Here is a 19,890-nt window from a genome sequence, read left to right as displayed (position 1 = left end):
AGAGTCTTACGAATATTTAGATTATTTGGCAAATTATGGAGACATGAAATCATCTTTTTTAAGAATAAATTTAAAGTTTCCTTTTTAAATTAATAATACTTTTATTCTATGGGTTAAACATTTTTTTAAGATTTTAGATTTATTTATGGTAATATTTGTAATAAAACATTAGAAGGGTTAATGGGAGAATTTTGTTGGAGAAACAGACAAGGAAGGAGGACAAAATTGACTAGTAAAACCAAACGGGCGAAGCTACATGAGAAGAGGGGATAGAGAAGAGGAGGTGACTTGTAAGATCGGAGAAATATAAAGAGAGAAAGAGAGGAGAGAGAGAGAGAGTGGAAATTGCCGTGACGTGATCGTGATCGGGGCACAGTCAGTCTGAATCTGAAATCCATCTTCAAAATCTCAATTCAATTGGAGGGAGCTGTGCCTTGACTCCTGACGTCCAAAAATGTCGCTGAATATGAAAACCCTAACCCAAGCATTGGCGAAGACCGCGGCGGTGATCGAGAAGACAGTGCAGACGACGGTGCAGGAGGTGACGGGCCCGAAGGCACTTCAGGACTACGAGCTGCTCGACCAGATCGGCTCCGCGGGGCCCGGGCTCGCCTGGAGGCTCTATTCGGGCCGGTCCCGTGATCCCTCGCGGCAGCACCAGTATCCGGTGGTGTGTGTGTGGGTCTTGGACAAGCGCACTCTTTCCGAGGCCCGAATGCGCGCGGGCCTCACCAAGGCCGCTGAGGATTCCTTTCTAGATTTGATTCGGATGGATGCCTCCAAGCTCGTCCGCCTCAGGCATCCCGGTGTCGTTCACGTCGTCCAGGCCCTCGACGAGAGCAAGAATGCTATGGCTATGGTCACCGAACCCTTGTTTGCTTCCGCTGCCAATACTCTTGGCATTGTCGACAATATTCTTAATCTTCCTAAAGATCTCAGGGGAATGGTACCCTTTTTTTTCAATTCCCTATTATATCCTTTCGTTTTCTTACGTGATCTACTAGTTCCACTTGATCTTTTAGTCCTTCAATTTGTCAAGTGGTGTCACAGTAGTCCCTGAATTTAGGAAAATGTCAAATAAATACCTTGCAATTGAAATTTGTTAGTCAAATGATAGTAAGTTTCTCATGAAAGAGCCTATGCTTTGCAGGAAATGGGAATTTTGGAGGTAAAGCATGGTTTACTTCAGATAGCAGAATCCCTCGACTTTCTCCACAACCATGCTCATCTTATTCATCGATCTATATCACCCGAGGTGATAATCTTTCACATTACTTAGACTCAAGGTTTTAAATTGCCACAATGGTTGTAGTTTTTATGATATTACGGGAAATGTGGCGCCAAAATCTTGATGCCCCCATGTAGCATAACACCCGAGGTGATGCCCAAAAAGTCTTGATACTGCCGCCAAAATCTTGCTTTGACTTAATTATTTCCCCCTTAATTCTTTCTAGATTTAATTGCAAATTTTTGCCCCCAAGTTTTGCAATGTTGCAAATTTTGCCTCCCAATTTACAAAATATCGCATGTTATGCTCCCACGTAGAGAAGTCGCCACAATTAATATATTTCATGGCGGTTTTTCCTTTAAACTGCCACAACTAAGACAATTTATAATTTTTTTCATTAATTGTGGCGGTTTTTCTACATGTGGGCAAAATTTGCAACATTGTAAACCTTTGGGGGCAAAAACTGCAATTAAGCCTTCTTTTTATTATGACACTTCTTTTTTATAAAAGAAATTCTGACAAATAAATAATGTTAGTGCAAGGTTTTAAATTGTGGTTGTGGTTTCATCATGTTTCTTAATATTATCGGGCAAATGTGGTTGTTGCAGTCAAAATTGCAGTTGTGTTGTGGTTGTGAATACCGCAAAAACCTTGACATGTCTGATATCGTGGTTTTGGACTGTTTCTCAAAGCCTTGTGCCAGTTAGTGGCATCTATGTATTTCTAAATGTTACTTTCATAGTTTCGTAATTGAAAAAATATTTTTGGCTCTTTGAAATTCTTGCTGAAGTTTCATTTTGCACCAATCACTGTTGATACAGATTACTTATTGGGTTGATAGTTAACCTGTCACACTCATCCTTTTCTATTTCACCGTTGTGAAATTTAAGATTGGCTCATTGAATACAAATTTATACTTTGCAGAACATTCTGATCACCTTGAGTGGAGCTTGGAAACTGGCTGGATTTGGTTTTGCAGTTTCTGCTACTCAGACTTCTGGTGACTCATCTAATCTGCAACCCTTCCATTATGCTGTGAGTGGAAAAATTGATAAGATTAAGAATTACTACATTAAATTTGTGCTGACCAAAAAAAAAAACTACATTAAATTTGTTCACTTGACATGTTAAATACTGTAATATGATGCACATATATATTTTTTTATAATATTAACTCATCTCTAAATATTTTTATATCTATTTGATCAATTCAGTGTTATATTACCAATCATATAATCTTGTATTATGTTATATGTTTTGTATATGTTATATGTTTCTTCTTCATCAGGATCTCAATATTTCTTCCTTTGATTATTCTTAGACACAAATTTCTGCTTCTAGCAAACTTATATACTTCTGCTAGCAGACGTCTCTGCATTTTGTAATCATACCTGTGCAATTATTCTTCCTGGTACATGATTGTCTATAGTTTTGCCTTGTGGCATATGATTTTCTAGATTATATTTGTAATATCTGGATCTAAACTATGATTTATAAGAAAGGCCAAATAAAGTTATCATTCCTAAATGAAAAACTATACTATTTTATGTCTGTATCTTATTCTCATCCTCAGGAGCAAAGTAAGTTTTGCTTAAATGACCTGTATCATATTTCACTTTGACTGCTGTACAGGAATATGATGTTGAGGACTCTATTTTGCCACTTCAGCCATCACTTAATTACACTGCTCCTGAGCTGGTGAGGAGCACTGTGTCTTCGGCTGGGTGCTCATCTGATATTTTCAGTATTGGATGCCTTGCCTACCATTTAATTGCCCGCAAGCCTTTGTTTGACTGCCACAACAATGTGAAGATGGTACATACAAATCCTTCTTTTTTTACCCTTTCCAAAAACTGGTTGTGATATCTGAAATAAATGAATAAAAGAAACATAATTTAGCACAACTTGTGGACAGAGGTTTATTGTGGCCCAAATTAAATCTAGTGTTGACCCCCCCCCCCCCCCCAAAAAAAAAAAAGGAAAGATTCTCTTGCTAATTGCCATTAGGTTGTTTGTTAGTAGCTAAACTAGTTAGCGACATAAGCTAGTATTCTAGGTGTCATTTTCAATATATAAGTACTAACATACTACTTCAGCTCAATAATCAAATTCAATGCTAGCAATACTTAAATTAAGTTGCATTGATTTTAAAGTTGTCAATGTTCTTTTCGAATTTTCTGATTGGAGATTCAGTGATGGTTGCATGTGTCTTGTCTCTAAAAGAGAGAATATGTTTTTGTTAATGATTGAATAAATTTCACTATATGCCATCCGTGTAATTGTATGCTACCATGAAAAAAATGGTTCTCTTTCATTTTTGGCATATACTTCTTATGTATTTAAACAGAAAGAGGTGAAAGTGATCAGTTTCATTACTTGATAACAACAATGTAGGCTATTTTATTTTAGTCATTTGAAGGTAATAAGAAATTTTGGTTTTGTACTTATGCAGTACATGAATACCTTGACTTACTTATCCAGTGACGCATTCTCATCTATCCCATCAGAACTGGTTCCTGACTTGCAAAGGATGCTTTCTCCAAATGAGTCTTCAAGGCCAACAGCAATGGATTTTACAGGTAAAGATAGCCTGGAGAAACAGTACATTTCTTAAATGAAAAAAGGCATGACATCAAAATAGTTAAATAGTTTTCTTGGGGAGTTCCTTGTAAATGAAATTTTAATAGGTGTTCATCAATTAAAAAATTTGGTGTCAGATCTGAAGAGGAAGGTCTTGATCATGTCAGACATGACACCAATTAATCATTCTACATTTCAGATGACTTTTGAGTACCTTGACTGGAAATTTTAGGAGGTGTTTGAACTTTTAGAAGTTCGAACATTATAGTTTGAACTTAGAAGTTAGAACATTAGACCCGTTAGTAGTTTAATTGATCTAGGCTAGTGCTGCTAGTAGTGCACTAGTAAACTAGTGTAAATAGTTGTAACTTTGTATTATATCACATTAAATATCAATCTTATATATCATTCATTCAGAATATTATTGTGAGTCTCCTTTATTTTCCTCCTTTCCCACCCAAACTGTAATCCTATAATATCAGCATGGTATCAAAAACCATTGATAGGACTTAATTTGAGCCGTAGTTATCAGTATTGCACGATCTGTGATATGATACGGTTTGAGCAGCTTGTGATATGAATCAGTGAGCTAATCGTTTCGGCGCTTGAATTGCATGAATCAGACCTGAATTGTAATCTAGTGAAAAATTACACGATTATTGCGTAGGATCTGTTAGGCCTAAGGAGTTGCGGCACCCTGCTGCTCCTCAAAGGGCCATTATGCCTGGCTTAAGCGGAGTGGGCAAGTCACGCTGCACTGCTATCCTAACTTCTGTTCCACTCATGGCTGCACTTGCATCTAGCTGTTCAGAGAAAAGAGATGATCAGAATCACAGCCCTAACCGGCCTAACCCTAAACGACAATGTATTGTATTTTTGTTTTTACTTTAGCAACTTTTGTCTTTTAGTTGCAAGTCATAGACTGTGTTTCGACTTTCAACTTAGGACAATCATTTTTAACTTTTAAGTTTTAATCTTTATTATTGGCGTGATATTTAAGTATTGTCTAGTATCAAATAAAAAATAATAATTGATGTGAATTGTTTTTCTCTTACTTACTGCTTAGTATCTTTTTATCATAAAATCTATTATAAAACATTGTAAAATCTGTTATAGTTTTCAACTTCAAATAATTAATATATAATAAATTTAATAGCAGAATATTTATTTTAATTTTTAATTTTAGTTATAGCAAATTTTAACAGAACTCGTGCATCTCATGATTTTAGAGTTATTTTTATAGTTATTGATCATGAATGTGCTTTAATATGTCTTGTTAGTTTGTATATGCTCTGATTTATTATTGATCACAGATCTTACGATTTGCAATTCAGAAATTGGGCCTTCCGATTTACAATTTTAATCCCGATTCAACTACCATCATTTGAGCTTGTTGCAGCTATGTAGGACCCTTGTGTCATACAGATCCAGAGTATCTTTTGAGGAATCTTCTTGAACATGTTGAGGGAAGTGTTTAGGTCTAACTTAAAGTTACACCCTAGATGATAGATTATGCCCAAAGAATCAATAAGAAGAATCAATTACTAAACAAATGGGGGTTTCTCAGACAAGGTTGAGCAAATGGGAGCTGCTGATCTTCCAAAATAGTTACATGTGAAAGTGGATCTTGGTCTTGCATACAATTGGGCGGGTGGGGGGGTGGGGCGGGTGGCAGCGTTTTATGAACCGGCCGGTCTGACCAAACCCAGTGGTCACACTGGTTCGGTTCACTACAAGGATTGGAAATGTATTAGAATCACTGTGACATGGGTTGAAATGGAGTGGGTATTTGGTTGAACCGGGTGAGTCTTTGGTTGAACTGGAGTGAATTTTGGTTGAACCGAGTGCTTTTTTTTAATAAAAAAAGTTATGTACCTTTTCTATGTTTTCTTTTGTGAACTTATGCTTATTTATAAGACATTGGAAGTTTGTTTGTGTTTGGAACTTGTTTATGGACTTGTATTGACACGAATATTGGTTGTTATTTGGGATATTAGGTACTTTATAATTACAACCATTTTAAATTTAGAGTATTGAATGATTAAATTATGTTAATTACTTAGTTATATTATTTTTTTATAATTTTTAATATATACCGGGTCAAACCAGTATTATGACCAATGAGACTCCGATTTGACCATTGACCCATTAACTGAGTGCCTTGACCGGTTTGTTGGCCGGACCAATTTTTAAAACATTTGGGGGGGGGGGGCATGGTGATGAAATCTTTAATCAGCAGGCCTATGGGTTTCTTAAAACATTGTGTTTAAGGTTTGGTGAAAAGGACAGTATAGATAGTGAGCAGATTTTAGACTTGGAATAGGAATTGAGGGAGGGAGCCAGGTCTCTCAAATACCTGGGAAAGGGAGAAAGTCCATTTTATGATTCTTGGTCGCTGGTTCTGTTTATCAGATGGCATCCATTCCTAGTACCTGCTATAGCATTTTTGGGGCTGTTCATTATTGTTCTACTATTAGGGATTGATAACTATGGTATCGGACTAATATCTATTTCAGAATATTATCAAGAGCCTCCTTTCTCTTTTTTCACCTTTTGACCTAAACTCTATATTGTCAAATGTCAATTGAAGTGTTTCTCTACGCTTATTGTGTATCAAGAAATTAGGTTAACACAATTTGATTAATGGAAAGTGGTTTCAAACCTCCTTAAATAACAATCAAGATCTTTTGATAAACCACAAACTCACCTAACAACTGCAGCTGCAGCATTTTTTGTAAAAAATGAAAAGGGTTGTGACAATTCGTATGAGATCAAAACTCCAATTTATAAATTTATTAAGATTTCTTAATATCTCATGCTACAAGGGTGACTCAAAATGGTGTTTTAGTTTAACTTTGATTATGTAAAACTTATATGACAGTCATTAACCCATGAAGTGTTTTTGATTAGGATTGCATGTGTAATTCTTCAGGATTAAGTAACTCATAATCAACCGGTTACCATTGAACATTGCAATTAATATAGTGTCTCTGCTGGTAGTTGGAGCTTTTAGATGGTCATAATCTTGACAGTATATATGCTTCTCATATTTGCAGGCTCACCATTTTTTAGGCATGACACTAGGTTGCGTGCTCTACGCTTCCTTGATCACATGCTTGTAAGATTTTTCTAGTTTAGCCTTTTAGCATTACGAAATGTTAACATGCAAATTTTAGAGTTGAAGTTCTTGATGATGTGTCTTCCTTTCCTTCAGGAAAGAGATAACATGCAGAAGTCAGAGTTCTTAAAAGCATTGTCAGATATGTGGAAAGATTTTGATTCGCGCGTATTGCGATATAAGGTATGCTCTATGCTGTTTGGTTATGAAATTTATGTGTTTTCACTTCTGCTAGTCAATTTTATGTCAGGTCTTTCTCCCAGCATACATAATTTGTACACTCGTGCTAGCATGTATAAGTCAGGATACTCTTGCTCTGTCTATTACTTTGTCTTGTGTCCTATAACTTCGATAGCCAATACGGTCTCTCAATCTTTCATGGATTTTGAATTTATATTGCACGTGTTAAACTCATGCTATGCTGTTTTCCCAAATATGTGTTTAAATGTTATTACTTCTTGACTCTGAATTCTCCTGAATTTTGAGTTATGTTTTTTTCACTATTGTCGTGAATGTAATTTGGACAAATATAATTCATACAGGTCCTTCCACCACTTTGTGCAGAGCTTAGGAATGTGGTGATACAGCCAATGATTTTACCAATGGTTCTAACCATTGCAGAGTCTCAGGTACTAATATCTCTTTCTTTTCTTCACTTCCATAGAATACCTAAATTAGTGCTCGTGCTGACGGCATTGTAATTAAAAATCAATATTGCACCAAGAAATATTGTTTTGTAGGGTGAATATTTCACAAAATCCACCACTATATTGAAAATATACATCATTTGTCATTTAATTTCATAGTACTAGTTTTTTTTGCCTACTCTATCAATATATCTTAAAATTAATGGCATAATTTGCTTATTAAACCAAGTGAAAATATTAACTATGTGATTACAAACCGTTTGTTCTTTTTATTTGCATGTGTCTCCTTGCTTTATTTAGATGCAAACCATTTGTTCTTTTCTTTATCTTGATCTATAGTTTAGGAAATGAATGATTTGGTCTGTTATGGTGAAATGAGTTAATATTTAGTTGCAAGTTGCGACAGTTGATCTGTTTTCGGTTTGTGATAAGTAAGGGCAGTGTATCATCAGTAAACCAGATTTACATAAGTGCACAATGGATTGCTATTTTATTTTTTTTATTTTTGATGAAAAAGAAATTCATTAACACAAAATGGAAAAAATCATTTATTTTTCAGGACAAGAATGATTTTGAGCAATCAACACTTCCAGCCCTTGTCCCTGTCCTTAGTTCTGCTGCTGGTGAGACACTATTACTGCTTGTGAAGCATGCTGAGCTTATAATAAACAAGGTAGTTGAGAGTTTATATCAGTTTCTTTATTTTGATGATTGAAAAATCTCTGTATCTAGTGACTATGTTTATTCGCTACTTATTTTTCCATTTATTATTCTTAGACTAGTCAAGAACATTTAGTTTCACATGTTCTTCCAATGATTGTTCGGGCCTATGATGATACTGATGCTCGTTTGCAAGAAGAGGTCCTGAAAAAATCTGTATCCCTTGTCAAACAACTAGATGCCCAGGTGAGTGCTATTTTCTAATTATTGAGTAGGCTTGAGTTCTTTTAAACTATCACATGTTTGCCATTGAATCTGTATCACATGTTATTACTATTGTTTCAACTTTTGGGGACTTCGAAACTTTATGGTTTGGACATGGAAAAAGAGAAATAGAGAATAACAACTAACAATGTATTATGAGATTGATAAGTTCAAATACAATAACTTAATGCACCTAATATGCTACTACTTAGGTGAGTTAAGTCAAGTGCTAGTCCTACTAGTACAAGCCCAGGCCAAAGCCCAATAATAATAAAATGAATATTCCTACTATACTAATTGTCACCTTATTTCCCCCTTGAGGCTTATATTATTATATGGCCCTAATGTTGTTCAGCCCATAATCCTTGACACTTTTTTTTAAAAAAAAATCAACTCAAATGTTTAGTATTGAAGTAAGATATCTATTATGTTTCATTTTTTTTTGGGTTTTTCCTTTCAGCTCGTGAAACAAGTGGTTTTGCCCCGTGTTCATGGATTAGCACTTAAAACAACAGTTGCGACGGTATGTTTTGTTTGAGATTTTATCTTTATTTGCAATGCCTCAGGTTGACATATATGTGGTGTCTTTTTTGCATCCAAACCTAATTTAGTCAGAATAATTAGATCCTTATTATTGGTAAATCAAATGGTAGTTATCAGCTCTTTTCAAAGTTTCATATCATATTTTTGCATATTCCACATATTTCCTCCATTTAACATGTGAACATTCCATTGGCAATACTGTTGTTATTATCTTATTTCAAGTTGCATTATAAACATCTGTGTGAGGTTTAAGCTTCATTCTTCAAACCCTTGCTGAGTTAGTGGTGTGGCTTCTACTTCTTTGAACCCTTGCTGCTACTGTGTTTTTGAAGCTCAACTATGATCTTGTACACTGGATGGGTTCTGGGATGTGAGAGGTGACTGATTTCTGGTGCCTTTGTTTCTGTATGAATGATTTCTGAATGTACTATTTTTGGTTGGATTCTGTGACTGCAACCTTCCTCTGTTGTTGCATTCTGGTTTCTGAGCATGCTAATCTGTTTTTGGGTATTAAAATTTTGAGCTATGCTGGTCTATGAGTGATGCTTTTGTGGCTCCCCTGTTTCTGCCACTTAATCTCATTTTTTTCCTCATATTAATGTTGAGAGTTGTAACAATTAACTTAGCTGTTTAAGAAACCTTTGTTTTGTTATAAGGCTTATCCTTGATAGGTTAAAAGCCCTTTGTTTTCTTACAAGGCTTGTCTTTTGGGGTTAGGACCCTTTGTATCGTTACAAAGGCTTGTACATAGTCCTTACAAACTTGTATCTATTATGCATAGAACATACTTAAATGCTAGATGTGATTGTAATTTTGTTATTGTTATGGCTTATTTGTGTTATTTAATATGTGTGTGTGTTCTTGAATATAATTTTATATAATAGGTAGGGTGTTACCTTTCATGTTATAAAATCATGTTTTTCTTTTCTTCCTCTTCAATCTTAGGTAGGACCTTTTAGTTTGACAATGTTGTCACCTTATATTCAAACCTGTTGTCTGTATTTTTCTATTTGGTTTGACAGGTTAGAGTCAATGCGCTGTTGTGCCTAGGAGACATGGTTAATCAACTTGATAAACATGCTGTCTTGGACATCTTGCAAACTATTCAACGCTGTACTGCTGTTGACCGCTCCCCTCCAACCCTTATGTGTACCCTAGGGGTTGCAAATTCTATTTTCAAGCAGGTAAATTTCAAATGATGAGCCTGACATAAATCACAGTTTTTTATATTATTGACTGCTATGATCAACGATATTTGGAGTTGTTGCTAAATAGTATTTGGAATCATACTTGTCTTTTTTTTTCTCCTCTTCAGTATGGAGTAGAATTTGTAGCTGAGCATGTTCTTCCATTGCTTATACCCCTGCTGACTGCTCAACAATTGAATGTTCAACAGTTTGCCAAATATATGCTCTTTGTCAAGGATATGCTCCAGTAATATTTTCTTTTTTAAAAAAAATTAAGCCCCTCTATTTTTTGTTATCTGTCTTCCTCATTGTCCTTAATCTCTGACAAACTTCTCTTTAATTTTTTTTTTGAACTTTGTGCTCTGTACAGCAAAATAGAAGAGAAGCGAGGAGTGGCTGTGACTGATTCTGGAACGCCAGAGATAAAACTATCTCCCGTGGTTAATGGCCTTCAATCTGAAGCCACGCGGACAAGCAGCAGCTCTGTACCTGCTTCAACAAAAAACAGCTCTTGGGATGAAGATTGGGGTCCCAAACCAAAGGGCACTGCCTCTTCGATCCAGAATTCTATTGATGCAACCAGTCAATCTATGGCAGGCAACCCTGTGGATCAAGTAACATCTTTACAAAAGCATTTGTCCTTAGCGGCTTTATCTGCTAAGCAAACAGCCAAGTCATGTCCGTCAGTGGATGTAGAATGGCCACCTCGTGCATCTTCTGGTGTTACCCCACAATTTGGTGATACTGAAAGGCAGACAATAGCAGCAGGAACTTCATCCACATCTAATCTTGAATCTGATGATCCTTTTGCTGATTGGCCTCCGCATCCTAATGGCTCAGTATCAGGTGGATCTGGAATATCCAACAATGGTACTTTAGGAATGCCACTAAACAAAGTTGGGTTTAATTCAATGACAAGCACTTCAAGCAATATGGCTCCCCAAACTAGCAACAGTTGGCCTGTTAATTCCCAAAGTTCTGCCGAGTCCATTAGTTTGAACTCAAGGAGTGCTAGTTCAACAACGGGTAGCCTGAATACTGGTGGCCTTGGACAACAGAAATCTCTTGGGTTCCTAAAACAAAGCCAAGCTTTTCCAGCATCGAATGTTTCATATAATAATGTTCAGTCAACAGCAACAGATCTTGGATCAATATTTTCTTCCAACAAGAATGAACAAATTGCACCTAAACTTGCACCACCCCCTTCAACCACTGTGGGTAGAGGACGAGGAAGAGGGAGGGGAGCTGCTTCAACCACTCGGTCCTCTCATACCAAGTCACATGCTGAGCAGCCACCCCTTTTGGATTTGTTGTGATAGCTTGCATCTATTGTTGTTCATGTATTAGGGTGAGTTACTGTTGAGATTGTACATTTTATGCAACATCCTGTGTTGAGTGCTTGTGAAGGGAGATTTCAAAAAATCTTGCCAGGCAACATGTTTTAAGGGACGGCTACTCTTTGTAAAGGTTTTGTTGTATGTTGCTTAGTCTATAGTGATTTTGCAAAATTTGGATTAATATTTTTGATTTTTTTGTCCTCGCATCATACTTCATTCTTAGGGCATCAGGCAAAGTGTATTCAGAAAAGTCCTGATTACTGTGACTGGGTTGAAAATAATAAAGGCTGTCATGAAGTAACTTCTGTACCAAGGATTTGAATTCCACTATGTACGACTAGCATAATAGAAATTGTTTGTGGGTGAAGAAACGATCTCTACCTCTATCTTGCTCGTTAGCTATCATATCGGAGAACTGAAATGCCTAAGAGGCAGAGACTTTGTTTTTATAACTGTTGAAGTTGACTTTCAGCTTTTGGTTGTAACTCGAGGACTTATGTAATTTTTACATGTTTGGAAGAAGAATTTAGAAGTGAAATAGGCTGCATTTAATTTTTCAAATACGATTCTTTTGATAACACTCTTAAACATTTGAATTTGGAAGTGAAAATATTTCGTTTCATATTTGGATAACATATAATATGAAGAGACACGCATTTATTTTTTATTTATTTATCGTTACTCTCCATGTTGTGTGGAGACTGAAGCAGCAAATTAATCGGGCGAGCATTGACGAGCCTGCAGTTAGTCCTAACTTCCCCAGGTCGACCAGACTGCAAGTCACCCATTTTCAACATTCCTTCCACAAATGCCTTGAAAAACTCAGTTTTGCGTCTACTAAATAACCTCACAAACTCCCTTGTGTGGGGGAATGTGAAGAGTGTTTGATCAGAATTGAGAAAGCCCCTCCTAGCAGCCAAGTCCTTGAAATATTGGTTATCAAAGACGAGAGGCGTGGAATCAAGGTTCCCTGTGACATTTTGGTCAACATCCAGTGGACATAGCCTGTTAAGGTATTGTCTATAGCTAGGGTCAATGGCAGGGTCAGGCCTTCCAGTTCCAGATTGATTGTATAGCCTAAACATGACGGAGAAACAACGACCTTGGCCAATAGAGTGAGATCCTGAGAGTGCTACTAGGTCTTTCACAGTAAGGTTATATTTCTGGAAGAGATCAATAAGAGAGCTTGCGTTGGCTCTTGGGCTTGGCATGATGTTGTTTGAGTCTTCTTGATTAGCACTCAAGCTGTCCAATCTTCCCAACCTCACCTCCCACTCAGGTCCACCTGTCTGCAATGCAAGTAAAAAACATTTAGCATATAGAATTACCACCAAAAGGCTTTTTTTTTTTTTTTATTTTCTGAAAAAAATTCATTTTAATTTTTTAAGATTTAGAAAACATGTATTGAGAAGAAAATACTCAAGGTATCACTGCGTTTTCACTTCTTCAAAATAAGCTCAAAACGATGATTTGTTTTCAGTTTTAATTCTATTTTTGAAAATATTTTTAGAGAAAATATTTTCTAAATTTCAAACAAACATATTTTTACACTTATTTTATGTTTTATTTGAAAATAGAAAACAAAAAACATTCAATCCAAGCATCATCTTTAACATTCTTAAGAAAAATGCTTATGACATTCTCTTTCTAAAACTCTATATTGGTTAAAATTTATTAGAAATCACTATTTTTATTATGTTTTTTATTATGTTTTGTTTCTCATTTAATAATTCTCTCTTAATTTATATTAAATGAAAAGTAAAACCTACCAAAATTAATATTTTCTAATAAATTCTAATCAAATATAGAATTTTCGAGAGAGAGAGTACAACAGCATTCCTCCATTCTTAATTATGAATTAGTTGTTAAAATGAGAAATAATCAAAAGGCTTAATTCCAAATTCAGAATCCCCAAATAAAGAAGACCACTTAACAATCTCAAATATAAATTGATTTAATTATAATGAGTTGTTAATGTTTTAAAAAATTAAACTGTCAATGCATTTAATATGTTAATAATTAATCCATTTAATGATGCAGTAACACCACAATAAATGCTCGTACAAACATTTGCGCTAACATTACATCACATTAAATTCTAAGGGGAAAAAAGTGGTATTTAAAATTGAATTTCGTTCAAATTTGCCATAATACATGTGCAGTGGACCTGGTTGACTCATTAATTGTTTACTTAATCCTTGTGCAATTACACAAAATTACATATGAAAAGAAACCGAAGAATGCTACTACTACATGGCATTAATATATGATTTAAAATAGTATCAGATACACTTTAAATAAATATGAAACTGCATTTAACCTGCATATACTTTCCATTCTTATTATCTACTTTTTTTACTGCCATTCTTATTATCTACTATTCATTTAGAATATTTTTTTTACATAGATTAAAAACTGTAATATATATCCTCGTTTATGTTAAAATTAATTTTAACGTCCTAATATCATCTCTATTATTTATTTTGGTCTAACCTATAATACATTGTATATTTTTTCTTTTAAAGGTAGAAAAATAAAAATAAATGGAAATAGTAATTATGGAAATAATTCTATATTGTCTTAAAGTAATATATTATTTTTACTAAACTTTTTGAAAAGTAAGAAATACATTTAATTTTTCATTTCATGTTTTCTTCACAAAATACTTAAGATACTTATTAAGCTAGGTAGGAATTTTTTAATTTTAGGAGATTCTTACGCAGGCAAGTTGGCTAATTTTGGGGCTAACTCGTGTTCTCTTTTTAGTTGGTGTGGGATCTTGATCCGTCTTTTATTTTGGAAGACTTCTTTCAGAACAGATCATATACCTAGTTGTAGGTTTTGCTAACCCATTTCTTGGTTATTAGTTATTATGAGTTTTGGTCTAATTCCTCCGTGCTTTGTTGGTTTTTTCTCTCTTTTATTTTAATGTTATTCGAGGTGCTGAGTGGTAGTCTAGGGGTGTCAAAATAGTTGGGGTGACTAGCCTATTGCTACTGTCCTTTTGCATTCCAAGCTTCATATAAAAAAATTATTTTATTTTTATATATGTTGCACAGTATTATTAAGTTTAAACAAATAATTTAATTAAAATATATTAATAATATAAAAGGTTTTTTTTATAGCAGTACTTTCTTCTACTTACGCGTTTGTAAGACAAATTTATTAACCTTTATAACAGTGTAAATTTACTTAATATTGTACTTAAAATGTATGATAAAGTTGTCATGTATTTTCTAAGTATGATTAAATTAAAATAGCTAATTTAGAAATTATTTAGTGGTGGAGATAGAGAGAGTGCAATTTAGGGTGAGAAGAAAAGAAATTGAAGGAAGGAAGGAACCAGAGAGACAGCATCTCTAGATGCCATAATTATGATGTCAGCACAGGAAACCACTCCGGGGCAGTCCTTCTCGAGCGCTTCCTTCACTTGATCGACAACTTCATACGATCTCAGCGAATTTATATTTGAGAGGGCCAATTTCTCCCCCAGCATCGTTGGTGTATCATCAAGCAACATAGAACCATCACACCCCTTCACAAAAGAGTAAAAGTAAAATTAAATTAAAGATACTAAATAAAATCAAATTACTAGTACGTACGTTGACAAAGCAATCATGGAACTGGAAGCGCATAACAGAGGCAACACTTCTGGGTTCCCTCATAAGGGCCTTCTTCATCACATCTCGGACTATGAGTTCCGCTTTTGGACATGTTTTTGAGTAAAACCCAGGTCGGAGATCCGACGATGCCACCCAAGCTATGTGCAGAAGAAGGAACATCAGAAACAGGGGCATGGCCATGGTCATGTATAACAAACAAAGATGGCACCTTGTTTTGATTTTCCACACTGGAGTGGAGAGTGATCGGAGGAGAGAGGGTGGCTATATATGGTTACTCACTTTGGAGTTTGGAGGAGGATAAAGTAATTGTTTTTAATTTTAATGAAAAATCATTTTTGGAATATCTACTGACAGGACACGATTACTCACTTTATAGGAATGAAATGATAAATATTTTTTTTGCAACTTGCCCATTTAATTTAAGGCTTTTGCTTCCCTCTCATGACTCATGGGTCATGGCCAGACAGATCCAAAACCCGTGTCCAAATCATGTTGCAGGATGCGTTTTTTCTGGAAGAGTCGGTATCTTATTATTTTTGCAATTTAGTCCTTTTCTTGTTGGGAAACACTAGTAGGATGCGTTTGTTTTCGGGGAAAAAAGTACATCAAAAGGAAGAAAAGGAAAGAAAAAGTGACAAGTTTTAGCTTGCAAGTAGGAGAGAAAATAAAAAATAAAAAGCATAAATACTCACATTTATTTTTGAATTTGTAAATCGCTGATAAATATCTTCTTAAAGAAAATATGAAATTTATTTCTCAAAAATATAAAAAATGTAATAAATATATTCGATTGTCAAATTTCGTCTGTTACTGTTAATAAAATAATTTATGTGACATAAAGAGACGAATTTATCACTAAAATGATTGTTAATGTGGTCATGAGACTAGATTGGACGAAAATATTAGTAAGATATCATTCTTGCACATAAATGTCAATCATTTTTTATTCGACAAAAATGTTAATGTTTTTTATGGGAGGAAAATGTCAATAATTTTGTTTTGAACCTAAATGTCAATACATCTTATATGACCAAAATGTCAATAAATTATTATTAAGGGTAAAATATAATTTTAAGATAAATTTTTATCATTTTTTATCGTTACAAGCATAATATTAAAATAATCACTTATAAAAATATATTGCCAAACATAATTTCAAATAAATATAATAATAACGATAATATTGATTATCAATCATAATTTATCTATCACAATAGAAATTATTCAAAATAAATATTGTAACAATATACCAACCATTACAAATTTTTTCAAATTATAATAATTAGTCACAATCTATTATAAATAAAAGATAAATATATTTCATATTTCACTTCTTCGAATCTTGACTATTTTATCAACGGTGATGGACAAAAGTTAACTTTTGGATATATTTGTCGCACTTTGTACATTTTTTGGGACTAAATTTTATATTTTTATCTTTTAGGAACGTATTTGTCAGCGAATTACACATTCAAGAACAAAAGTGACTATTTACATTATTAAGAGTGGGAAGACGAAAAATCAAAAAAATATTATATGTGACTATTATGTCCATATGTTAACAATTAGAGATGATAAAGTCGTTCCTCTATGCCACATAGATTATTTTATTAACGATGACGAACAAAAGTTAATGACCAAATATATTTATCACACTTTTATACTTTTAAAGATTAAATTTTGTATTTTTATTTTTCAGGAATGCATTTGTTAGTAAATTATACATTTAGGGACAAAAGTAACTATGTACTCAAATAAAAATTATAAAATTTTTCTTTTATCTTGGTTATTTATGTAAAAAGAAAAAAGAAAGAAAAATGTCTTGTACAATAACATAAATATTCCTAATTAAAAAATAAAGTTTGTAAAAATAAAGGTAAATTGATATTTTATTAACACAAAGACAAGCTTTCAACCGTTTTTAATCTAAATTGAACATATCTATAAAGTAATGGGTTTCACACGGTATTTTATGTTTTTTTTTTCTTTCCGACAGTATAAAAAAGGTGAAAAGATTACTTTCTAAAAAATCTCTTTCCATTGGCTTTTTCTGTAAAAGAATATCCAACTTTTGAAGTTTAAAGATATATCAAAGTTTTGACTTCAATAACCTTTGTTGAGAACAATTATTTTTTTTATAGTACTCTCTATAAAATAGTTTTTTTAGTAAAAGAAACATACAAAAATATTGTTGTATACTGCTTTAGAAGCTACTCAAGAAATGTTATACACAGGATAGGTCGAATCTAGTTTTATCTTTTAAGCATATAAGTAGGAGTTGTTTATGGAATTTGAAAACACTTTGAGAAATTTTCTAATAATTTTATATCAAAGATATAATCTTTTTAAAATTAAGTTTCTCAAAATAAAGATGCAAAAGCAACAAATTAAAACTAATAAGAAAGACAAAACACACACATGAACTACGCAGGTTCACCCACAATCTTGGGTTAAATCTAATCTCTACACTTGTAGAATTTTCACTAACACAAGCACCAATCATGATATTGTTTTTTTCTTGAAGCCTTCACAGGCTTCTACACCCATTATTCTCCTAGCCTCTTCAAGTTTCTCCTGAGTATTCTTTTAAAAAACCTTTTTAAATTTCACCTTAGTATTCTTTAAGCCTCTGCAACTTATCTACCTAAACATTTTTTCTAAAAATCTCTCCAGGCTTCAAATCCTTAGTATTACATGCTACTCAACTCACACAACAACTTGTTGTGCTCACACACTACCTTTGAAAGCAATAACCCCATACATCTCTCAGGAAAAAACTCATCAGTAGGCGCTCCTCCTGAGAAGATGTTTATAGACTCCTTATGGCTAGATAGATTTGGCCTTAAACTTCACCAAGATCCATGAAGACGCCACCCAAAATAACACAAATGAGAGCTTGTACAATTTCCCATTATGGGTCATCTCATGAAAGAAGAAAAAGGATAGAAAGAGAACTCTCCATCCAAGGAGTCACAAGCTCAATGAAGAAGAAAGAAAGAACACTTGCCTTGAAGGAAGGCTAGGTCTCATTCTTGAGAGAACTCCTAGTGGGTGGAGGAGAACATGAGAAAATAAGGGTTTTTGTGAAAAGAGGAGAAAAAAAGGGCTTTGAGCTTCATGAAAGGAAAAAGTGAGAATGCCTCCTAAGCCCTAAAAGATTAAAAAAAAAATAGAATGGAAAAGGAAAGTGTGCCCTTATTGGGTATTTATCAAATTCTATAACTTTTATGGTTGGGTCTATATTTGTTGATCATAAACTCTTACCTCTGACTTATCCCTTATATTCACTTACTACACCAATTCACCTTCACTAATATCTTGTGATTTATCCTTTAAACAAGAAGTTACTTTTATATCTCGCCCACAATAACTTTACTTTCCTTATTAGGGAAACCCTAAAAATTACAACTCAAGTATATGTGTAGATATTTATTCTATTTGAATAATTGTATGTTAGTGTTCTTTACAATTAATTGTTTGTAGAGTTATTTTAAAATGATTGATTTTTATGTGAGTTAATTGTCTTGTTTAACAATTGATTAAATTACTTGAGTTCTAAGTTTCTTCAACAATTTAGTACTAGGGAAATTTTACATGTAAATAAATTTTTACAGATAAAATTATAATTTATCAACTAGCATTATATTTTATTTTATGGCTAAAGTTTTATAAAGTTTAATCTCATCACAGTAAAATTAAACAATGTAAAATTACACAATTGAACTCTCTCCAAGTCACACCTTAAGGGACACATGTACTATCACATGAAGAGAGACACTTAGAAATAACTCACTTTCTCCCTCACCACAAACCCATGGCCACCCCTACACCCCACAAACACTCACACTTTTTTTTTACAATTCAAACTTGGTGGGCTATCCATTCTATCAATTATCTCTCATACATTCAGCCACTCTCACCAAAGAGAACAAAAAAACCCATCTACCTTCCTCCATAGCTGGTCTGGTTGTGAGCACAAGAAGGTGGAGAAGCAAAACTTTGTACCTTGCATTCTTGTTGGTGCCAAGTGTTAGAGCAAAAGGAAAGCTTGCCCTCACCTTTCCTCTTCTAATTTTCGGGTGAGATCACCTTGGATAAGTGGGGAGTTCTTTTTTATGGACTCAACCCTTGGTTATATTTGGGAGGAGGTAACCATGGCTGTAATGACCTCCATTTATCTTTCTTTCACAAAATTTTACTTTGAAGAGAAACTAGGTTTTCTAGAAAAAAAAATTGTTTTGGTGAAACTTGTCTTGAGAGCTGCTTGCATGCACATTTTTAATTCTTCTTTTGCTTTCTTTTTCCTTTGGGAGAGTTTCAAATACAAAGGATACTTTGTCCAATTTTTTCAAAACTTTTAGACAAGCTTCAAATTCGAAAATTTGAGCCACAATGAAAGAGACACTGGCTAAAAAATGGAGTTATTTAAACCAGTCTCAATGTTATGAACTTATCTCAAAATCTACCCTTTTTTCATGCAATTGGTGTTGTTTTAATCTAGACAAAATTTTCAACAACTTCTCTTTGCTAAATGAGGTCAAATTAGGCCTATTTGTGACATGCAAGGTAATTGCCCTATTGTGCAAATAAAGTCCGGAAGTGTGTGATTTTCTGTAATTTTGAGTCTACGTGGTTATCCACTTGAAATGGTGTTTGCACTTTATTAAAATAGAGAAAAAATTATTTTTAAGCATGTATATTAA

General features: G+C 33.9%; 2 protein-coding genes across 2 annotated transcripts; one reads left to right on the top strand and one right to left on the bottom strand.

The window, feature by feature from the left end:
- Nucleotides 1-219: 219 nt before the first annotated feature.
- Nucleotides 220-11,931, top strand: LOC114379868 (SCY1-like protein 2). The gene is made up of 14 exons (XM_028338659.1): nt 220-946; nt 1,151-1,255; nt 2,153-2,263; nt 2,861-3,043; nt 3,681-3,807; nt 6,865-6,926; nt 7,023-7,109; nt 7,469-7,555; nt 8,133-8,246; nt 8,351-8,479; nt 8,958-9,020; nt 10,063-10,224; nt 10,356-10,474; nt 10,598-11,931. Exons 1-14 carry the CDS (start codon nt 455-457, stop codon nt 11,541-11,543), a joined length of 2,787 nt encoding a protein of 928 aa, XP_028194460.1. The 5' UTR covers nt 220-454; the 3' UTR covers nt 11,544-11,931.
- A 158-nt stretch (nt 11,932-12,089) lies between these two features.
- Nucleotides 12,090-15,524, bottom strand: LOC114379869 (peroxidase 17-like). Its single transcript, XM_028338661.1, has 3 exons — nt 15,167-15,524; nt 14,908-15,099; nt 12,090-12,853 (listed from the first exon to the last, which is right to left on the bottom strand). Exons 1-3 carry the CDS (start codon nt 15,371-15,373, stop codon nt 12,233-12,235), a joined length of 1,020 nt encoding a protein of 339 aa, XP_028194462.1. The 5' UTR covers nt 15,374-15,524; the 3' UTR covers nt 12,090-12,232.
- Nucleotides 15,525-19,890: the final 4,366 nt, after the last annotated feature.

This window comes from Glycine soja, chromosome 12 (genome assembly GCF_004193775.1).
Source record: "Glycine soja cultivar W05 chromosome 12, ASM419377v2, whole genome shotgun sequence".
Classification (NCBI taxonomy): Eukaryota; Viridiplantae; Streptophyta; class Magnoliopsida; order Fabales; family Fabaceae; genus Glycine; species Glycine soja.
The sequence above is the reverse complement of the archived record's forward strand: the minus strand, read 5'-3'. Positions and strand labels throughout refer to the sequence as shown.

Excerpts from the sequence above, each read along its gene's own strand:
- LOC114379868 (XM_028338659.1), top strand. The coding sequence starts at position 455 with ATGTCGCTGAATATGAAAACCCTAACCCAAGCATTGGCGAAGACCGCG. Across the intron at positions 947-1,150 it reads CTAAAGATCTCAGGGGAATG|GAAATGGGAATTTTGGAGGT; the intron begins GTACCCTTTTTT and ends TATGCTTTGCAG. Across the intron at positions 6,927-7,022 it reads GCTTCCTTGATCACATGCTT|GAAAGAGATAACATGCAGAA; the intron begins GTAAGATTTTTC and ends CCTTTCCTTCAG.
- LOC114379869 (XM_028338661.1), bottom strand. The coding sequence starts at position 15,373 with ATGACCATGGCCATGCCCCTGTTTCTGATGTTCCTTCTTCTGCACATA. Across the intron at positions 15,100-15,166 it reads TCCATGATTGCTTTGTCAAC|GGGTGTGATGGTTCTATGTT; the intron begins GTACGTACTAGT and ends TCTTTTGTGAAG. Across the intron at positions 12,854-14,907 it reads CTAGAGATGCTGTCTCTCTG|ACAGGTGGACCTGAGTGGGA; the intron begins GTTCCTTCCTTC and ends CTTGCATTGCAG.